Here is an 8,576-nt window from a genome sequence, read left to right on the forward strand (position 1 = left end):
ACTGGCTGCATTGAATCACGGGCAATGATGTCCTGACCCGTTGAAACATGGCCACTTACTGGTTGGCTGCATTGAATCGCGGGAAACGTAGTTTTGACCTGTCGACGCATGCGGAGAAAAACGTCATTTCCCGCGATTCCATGTGATTCCAACACTTGGTGGTGAGTGCGCATTCCACGACTGATCGACATGTGTGGATCGCAGTAGTCTTGACCCGTCACCGCATGTCCACTTAGCGGTAAGCGTTGGAATCGCATTGAATCAAACTTTCTCATTCGCACTTACTGGCTGCATTGAATTCTGCATATGTAGTGTCGCATATTGATTAAATCGGATTTTACACGAACTGTAGTTTAGTTTGTCTGTACGACCTTGTGTAAATCATATTAAATGTTATGGTCACGACTGATACGACTTACATAAATTTTACTGTATAATCCCCGTTCCCCCCCCACCGTCCACTGCACAACACTGATCAGATGTAAATACACTAAACTCATTACCTGTTAGTAAAGAGATTAGAGGGGAGCTCATCGGTTTTATTATACAGTATTTGAGATAAAACAGAATTTTAGATCAGAATTTTAAAAAAAGTCAAGAGTAGAAAATCCCATCAAAAGAAGAATTTATAAAGCGAAGAAAATAAATTATCCCGAGGCCAAACAAGAGAGGGAAGAATTTCGATGCATTTCTATTCTGGAAATTGACACAAAGCTCTTTTTTTTCAGGATGGTAATTCAACCCCCCACCACACACACACACACACACACACACACACACACACATATGCACTCATGTTCTTATGCACACACTCGTATGTACTCATATTCTTATGCACACACACACCAATGCGCACGCACACACATACATACATACATGCATGCATTCATACACACACCCACGCACTCACCCACAGGGAAAACACACAACAACAACTTGCATTTACATAGCGCCCTTCACGCCGGTTGGCGTCTCAAGGACGCTTAACACACATAAGGCAAGTTCTCATAACGGTGAAGACTTTCTCAAAAGTACCAGAGCAGCCCTGCTGGGAAAGTGAGCGGCTGTCACTCGCTGCTCTCCTCACTGTCAGAGTAGGCCCCCAGGAGACTGAGCGAGGAACTGCCGCTTGCTGACGAGTGCCTTTCTGGAGGACCCGGAGCTGAATTCCGATCTCCAGCACCTGAAACAGGAATGTGACAAAAGAACAATAGATCCGTCACCATTTTTGACATAATTTCGGTCTTGGATTCGTCACGGTTTCCCCTTGCGCAGTCTCCTTCCTTGTATAGCCAAGCAGTTTGCGATTCATGTCACCTTTTGAGCCAAAAAAGCTGCTGCTTGTTCTGTCTGTGGTGCAGAGGGCCTCCTTGTGGCCCAGTTGGTAAACTGCAAATCGGCAGCTATACAATAATAATCCTTGCATTTGATATAGCGCATTATCACGTCTTCGAGACGTCTCAAAGCGCTCTGCAGGACAACAGCAAAGTGAATGGACTGTGTATTTTGTGGGCGAAACAAGGCAGCCAACTGCGCACAGCAGGGCCCCATAAACAGTCGTGGATTGAGTGATCAAATTATTATTATTTATTCATTTAAACCAACCGTGATTTATGCCATCAATCAAGAAATATTCAAATCAAGATAAAAAAACTGAAAATACACTACCGATGAAACACGGACTTGCCTAGACCTGTGCGAATGTTCAGACGCCTAAAAAAACAACTTTTCAGAATAAGAGTAAGGAGTTGCCCCTCTAATATCTGTACCACATCCAAATTCATCAACTCTACTTCCCCACATCTCAGATCAATTGGTCACTGATCTCATTACCAGTACAGATTAGTTGATCCGTAACAGTCACTACACGACAAAGTAATTCATTGCTGGAAGGGCTTGGCTGTGACCTGATGAGGCACTGAATCGAAAGCAAGGATTTTATTTATTAGTTTACTAAGCCGATTGAAGCAGGAAGCATCAATGCACTTAAGAGGAAACCTAGTTTATATGTGGGAGAAGGGGATAGAGGAGTACGGATGAGTGAGGGGATGTGGAGGCTCGTGGGGACTATTAACAGCAGCACAGGCAAGTTGGCTCGAATAGAGCGCGGAGTTGCAGTGGGTAAATTCCCTTTTATTAACACGCGCTGTGTATTATTTTGAAAACAATAATTTAGACTCGGCTGAACTTCAAGACGACACTTACCATTGCTCGTTGCACAGCCTTCTTGTTTCCCGGTTTCTTTTCCTGGATTCACTTTCATCCCTGATGGTTTCTTCACCACCAGCCCAGAGAGACGGGTTTTTCCGCTCAGCGTTCCCACGCTCCTTTCCCAGCTCTCCGGCTTCAGTTTCTTATTCTGATGATCCGGTTTCTGCTGTGAGGTCACACACAAAAGATGAAAGACGACAGCTAATTCTGCACAGGCCAGTATTGCTGCACTCCCACCCACCCTCGGTAACCAAATTTTCAGTCACCATCTCCCCACTCAGTAGAACTTTACTGCCCTAAAAGCCCTTTTAATAATAATCCTTGCATTTGATCTAGTGCCTTATCACTTCCTTGAGACGTCTCAAAGCACTTCACAGAATATATTGTAAAGTGGATTGATTGTTTATTATTGCTTTTATTATTTTATTGCTAAATAAAATGAATAAATAAATGTATTAATAAATTTATCCACCAATAAGCAGACAATAACTCAGTTTATACAATAAAATTAAAATGGCCTGTTTTATTACTTTATTGCTGTGCGCAACTGGCTGTCACAATTCACCCACAAAATATAGTCACTACTTTACAGTATATAATGCAAAGTGCTTTGAGACGTCTCAATGACTTGATAAGGAACTGTATCAAATACAAGGATTATTATTATTTATCCCACACACTCTCTCACCATTTTCAAACTGCTTCTTAAAAACAATACCGCTTTGACAAGTGCTTTCACTCACCTGCCCCATCCCTTGCTTGCTAAGGAGAGGAACCCTACAGAGGGTAGGAGGAATAGGAGAGTGAGGGAGGCAGGTGAGGAGTCCTTCGGTAAAGGGTTCTACAAATCTCCACTCAATAGCCTCCAACCTGCTCCATATCCCCATCCGGCCCACCCCACCATCGGCCAGGTCTTTAGCCCCAGCCCACATTCCCTCCTTTGCCTCCTTCAAGGCACGTCTCACCATGCCTTTAGCCAACTTCCCTGCGCTCCATCCTCCTCTGATTCCAGCCCCCCTGCTCAGGTTCAAATCCCTGACTGTCTAGCGCCTTGGGACATCCACCCAACGTGAAAGGCGCTATTTTGTATTGTATTGCAATCTCATGGTTATAGGAAAGAATGAGTCAAGAGGGGGATGAGAGCAACTAAGCAGATAATACCTTAATTTATACTGTGACAAGAAGTGTGTGAGAGAGGTGCTACAAAGTTTGTTCATCACTCGTTAGTTAACGTAACTAAAGCATGCGAGGAAATGAGACTTACTTCACTGAGGATATCTGTGGGCTTGAGCGTGGATCGCACCTTCTGGTTGTGAACTGGTTTGGGCACCTCCTCGTCTGAGTCTGAGTCATCCAGAATTCTCTTTTGCTGTGCAATTTCCAACATGGACCTTTCAGGACAGAAAGGATTTACGTTCCTTTAGTGCCTCATTGCCTCCAATCATCTTGAAGCACTTTACGCAGAATAAGGTGGATTGTAAAGCATGGAATACAGACCATTTGACCACCAACTAGCCTGTGCTGGTGTTAATACTCCCCATAAGCCTCCACTTCCCCTCACCCGTACCCTTTATAACCCCTTCTCCCACATGTATATCAGGTTTCCTCTTATAGCTTCTATTCCCCTTTCCCTCACTTAAAGGTCCAGCTTCCTCTTAAAGCATCAATCCTACTCTTAAAGGCACTGATGCTTTCTGGTTCAACCACAGCCTCCGGGAGCAATTGCTACCAAGTGTAGTGAGTGAATTGAAAGGCAAATTTTGCACACAGCAAGGTCTCCCAAAGAGCCATCCGGCGAATGATTAATTTATCTGGAGAATTGTTGGCCAGCTGTGTGATGTTACACGAGGACTGAAACCGGGATGTGAAGTCCTAGTGGGTGGTTGAATGCGCTTCTGCCTCTCACAGTCAAGGCTCCCGTGTCAACCACGGCCATTTGTCTGTGGAGCAGACCACAGCAGAAATGGGGCTAAAAAAATATAAAAGTAAGGAGAAGAGAAATCAGAAGGAGAAATGCTGGGATGGGGGAAGGAAAAAACAATTCATAATAATATTCTTTGCATTTGATAATAGCGCCTTGTCACGTCTTCTAGACGTTCCAAAGCGCTTCAAAGAATATACTGTAAAGTGTAGTGACGTATGTTTTGTGGGCGAAACCCGATGGACAGAAAGCACACAGGGACCCTGCTCAATGCAGGCTAGTGTCAGACTGACACAGTGATGGGTCTTGAATCAAAACAGGCAGGGTATGGAGAAGGCTCTTTCAGTCTGAGATTTGAACGTACTTTGTCTCTTGCTCGTCCTCCTCCTGTTGCCGCTGTTTCTGTTCCTCCTCAAATTTCTGATACTTCTGTAACATGCCCTCAAAGTCCACGTTGGCCTGACGCTGGTTTAACTCCTTCAGCTCCTGCAGGTTCTCCAGAACCTCCATCTCCAGCTTGGAATCTTTTGTCCTGTTCTCCAGCACCTTAAGGAGCAAACAGATTGGAAACTGAACGTCAGCCTGGCTCAGTTGGTAGGACTTCTCGCCTCTTGAGTCAGAAGGTTGTGAGTTCAAGCACCGCATCGGGATTTTGAACTGCATTGTCAGAGGCGCTAACCTTGGGAAGAGATGTTAAACTGAGGTTTCACTGAACAAAGCGCCCTGAGACGCCACCCTCGTGAAGGGCTCTATAGTAATGCAATTCCACCCACCTTCATCGGGTTGTTCAGCTCCTCATCCTCCCGTTCCTTCTGTAGACGTTTTTCCTCTTGTTCGAGCAGCGCTTCCGCCTGAAAGTTGCGCGTTGCTCCGTGCTCCATGAAGTAATCCGTGTTCTCTGGATCGGTCTAAGGGTTACAGAACAACAGCGAATCAAACGAGGTACAGGGAATCAACGTACTGAGAGCAATTCATGACCGAACAAAATCTCTCACACTTTCTTTTAGAGAAGAAAAAAATCACACCTGCCCCGATGGTCTAGTGGGTAAAGACACTCTCCGTGCTGTACTATGCCACTCAAACCAGAGTTGTAAGTTTGACTTAATGTTGTGTCAGTCTGGCTCAGCTGGTAACACTCATGCCCCTGAGTCAGAAGGTTGTAGGTCAAGCCCCGCATCAGGACTTTGAACTAATATCGTTTAGACTGACACTCCAATGCAGAGCGCTGCATGGTCAGAGGTGCCGTCCTTCAGATGAGACTTTAAACTGAGAGCCTGTCAGTTGGTGCCTGTTCAGGTGGACATTAAAGATTGGTTGGCACTAAAGGAAAAGAGAAGGGAGTTTCTCTGTGTCCTGGGCGACAATCCCGCAAACTAAGTTTACTTTACTTCATGGCTGTTTAAGGGACATTGCTATGCACAAACTGGCTGGCTCTTTTGCCCACAGTCACTACACTACGGTGTATCTTTTGAAGCGTCTGAGACACCCTCCCCACGTGAAAGGCATTGTATCAAATGTAAGGATTTTTTAAAACTCCAGTCTGTGTTAGTTGATGTCAGTCGGGGGCTATAATTAGCCTCAACGACAGGAGGAGAGAATATCAGTCAAGGTTCTGGCTTCCGCTTGCTATTCTGCTGAAAAGTCTTTCAGTGAAGGCATGGTGGAGCTCTGCTGTGTCTGGGCAAGATAACACAGCATGAGTGGTGCCCACTGAATATTACACTAACACACAATCACAGGTGCCTGAAGTAGGGAGGAGCGAAAAGTGGGAGAAACAAGTTGGTAAAGCAACCAAAAGCCCCGTGTAGGGATGAGGGCTCACAGTAAAGGGCAACGTTTAATGCATTAATGGGGAAACAGCGATATATTGTCAGAGGTGCCACGTGCTTTGGACAAACTGTTAAATCGAGGTCCTGCCTGCTTATTCAGGTGGACATTAAAAGATCCACTGCACTATTAAAAAAATGGGGAGTTTCTCCCGGGATCCTGCTCACCGATCATCAATTGGTCGTTCACTTCAGTGGAATTAGGTAACTGGGATATTTCCCTCCTGGGACAGAGTGCGCATTCCATCCCAAACACGGGAATTTCCATTTGTAGGTGGCAGACATATCTGGGGACGCTCAACTTGCTTTGCATACTCTTTCGCACAGTGGTGGCTTTCCATTTATGTCAGACACCCGGCTGACCGCAAAAAACGTCATTGCCATTTGTGGGACCTTGCTGCGTGCAAATTGGCTGCTGGGTTCACGCATAAATACACAATTACTTTAGTTTTGAGCTACTACCTCTTTCACGATATTATAGGCGCTATGCCAAGCATTGGATTATATCACAAGTGATCGAGACCTACTTTGAATGTAATTTCTGCCAGACACCGTGTGCACTTGATGTAGAAACGGAAGATGGGGAGTCCCAAGTAGGTCTCGTTCTGCACCGTCTCCTTCCGTGCATTGAATTTCTTCCCTTTGTAAATGTACTCTCCACATGTCTTACACCTGGAAGATTACAACACCCCAACAAGTAAGTTACCCGGCAAACATGTCTGGTCGATCTGTTATTTTCCCTGAAAAGCACCCGAAATGCGCAGAAGGTTTGACCCAACCTACCTCATGTTGAAAGGAGCCATCAGTCGCACCACATACTGACGATCTTTCGGAAGTTTGAGTTTTGGGATCTTTGACGGATCAAAGTCTGGGGGGTAGTATTTCTGTTACACAAAAAAACACAAGAAATGGTCAACTTTAGCCAATTTCAACCGCTCAGATCTAGTTTGGGGGATGGGGTAGATGGATGGAGGGACTGGGGTAGATGGAGAGACAATGAAGAGTGCTCTGGGGCCCCTAAACCTCAGCTCTTGACAGCCTCCGCCTAAGATCAGGTAATCAGGAATGTTCTCCCGAAGTGAAAGGCATTGGGTCAACAGTAATTATCCTTGAATTTGATATAGTGTTTCATCATGTTGTTGAGACATCTCAAAAGCGCTTCATCGGACATATCCCAAAGTGTAGTGACTATGTATTTTGTGGACGAAACACAGCAGCCAGTTGTGTACAAATAGCCATGGAGCGAGTGACCAATTTTATTTGGGGGATTGTTGGCCAGGACACTGGGAGAGAGAAACTCCCTTCTCTTTTCGAACAGTGCTGTGGGATCTTTAACGTTCACCTGAACAGGAAGACGGGACCTCCATTTAAAGTCTCATCCGAAGGATGGCACCTCCGACAATACAACACCCCCCCAACACTGCACTGGAGCATCAGCTTAGACTATGTGATTCCAAGTCCCGACGTGGGGGGGGGGTTTGCACCCACAACCTTCTGACCGAGAGGTGAGAGTACTAGCACTGCGGCAGGCTGGCATACTAAACAATAATAATAATAATAATCCTCGCATTTGATACAGCTCCTTATCAGGTCTTCGAGACGTCTCAAAGCGCTTCACAGGATCCGCTGTAAAGTGAATTGACTGCGTATTTTGTGGACGAAACAACGTGAAATATAAGGATTATTGTAGCGGAATATTATTATGACATATCCCATGTGCGGGGACCGCTGGGTCCGGAGACGGAAGGCGAGACACTCACATTCAAAACCTTCCGTTCCGACATCTTGTCGCAGACAGTGAGCGCAGGGGCCCGGCGCTGGCGAGAGGCCTGTCTGTGTGTGTGTGTCTGTGTGTCTGTGTCTCTGTGTGTGTCTGTGTCTCTGTGTGTGTGTCTGTGTCTCTGTGTGTGTGTCTGTGTCTCTGTGTGTGTGTCTGTGTCTCTGTGTGTGTGTGTCTCTCTGTGTGTCTGTGTGTGTCTCTCTCTGTGTGTCTGTGTCTCTCTCTGTGTGTCTGTGTCTCTCTCTGTGTGTCTGTGTGTGTCTTGTCTCTATCTGTCTGTGTGTCTCTGTGTGTGTCGGTCTCTACCTGTGTGTGTGTGTCTGTCTCTATCTGTCTGTGTGTCTCTGTATGTGTCGGTCTCTATCTGTGTGTGTGTGTGTGAGGCGCTCTCTGGGCCTATTCCCGCTGCTCCTCAACTCAACTCAACACTCACAACCCGCCTCGCTGGCGGCTCCCACCCTCCCGCCTCTCATTGGCCGCCACCTTGCGTCAATCACAGTATTCCGCCTCCCATTGGTCACTGATCACGTCAATCACACTATCCCGCCCCCTAGCGTTCGTCGCACTAGCCCGCCTCTCATTGGCTGCTGCCTCCTCACGTCGATCGCGCACAAATACCTCCTCTGATTGGCCGCCTCTTCGCGTCAATCATACCGGTCCCGTCCATCATTGGCTGCCATCATCGTCACGCCGATCTCAGATCCCGCCTTCCCGTGGACCGCACGTTTCCGTCTCTCATTGGCCACTGCCCACGTCAATCACAGTACCCCGCTTCTTTATTGGTCAGAAACCGACGGCGTCGATCAAACCGACCCGTCCTCCCCCCACCCCCCCCACA

At 46.5% G+C, this 8,576-nt stretch overlaps 1 protein-coding gene across 2 annotated transcripts; it reads right to left on the reverse strand.

Moving 5' to 3' along the window:
• Positions 1–913: 913 nt before the first annotated feature.
• yju2 (YJU2 splicing factor homolog) lies at positions 914–7,835 on the reverse strand. Of its 2 annotated transcripts, none has more exons than XM_042342717.1 (8): positions 7,719–7,835; positions 6,742–6,842; positions 6,486–6,630; positions 4,906–5,040; positions 4,497–4,678; positions 3,476–3,602; positions 2,206–2,374; positions 914–1,183 (listed from the first exon to the last, which is right to left on the reverse strand). In XM_042342717.1, the coding sequence occupies exons 1-8, from the start codon at positions 7,740–7,742 to the stop codon at positions 1,068–1,070; spliced, it is 999 nt and encodes a 332-aa protein (XP_042198651.1). In that variant the 5' UTR covers positions 7,743–7,835; the 3' UTR covers positions 914–1,067. The 2 variants fall into 2 exon arrangements, with proteins under 2 accessions (XP_042198651.1, XP_007899314.1); XM_007901123.2 differs by having other exon boundaries at positions 2,206–2,377.
• Between the last annotated feature and the right edge of the window lie 741 nt (positions 7,836–8,576).

Source organism: Callorhinchus milii, unplaced genomic scaffold, assembly GCF_018977255.1.
Source record: "Callorhinchus milii isolate IMCB2004 unplaced genomic scaffold, IMCB_Cmil_1.0 Scaffold21, whole genome shotgun sequence".
Classification (NCBI taxonomy): domain Eukaryota; kingdom Metazoa; phylum Chordata; class Chondrichthyes; order Chimaeriformes; family Callorhinchidae; genus Callorhinchus; species Callorhinchus milii.

Coding starts and splice junctions, on each gene's coding strand:
- yju2 (XM_007901123.2), bottom strand. CDS start 7,742: ATGTCGGAACGGAAGGTTTTGAAT. Junction 6,843..7,718: donor CGGAACGGAAGGTTTTGAAT/GTGAGTGTCTCG, acceptor TTTGTGTAACAG/AAATACTACCCCCCAGACTT. Junction 5,041..6,485: donor TGGCAGAAATTACATTCAAA/GTAGGTCTCGAT, acceptor TGTAACCCTTAG/ACCGATCCAGAGAACACGGA.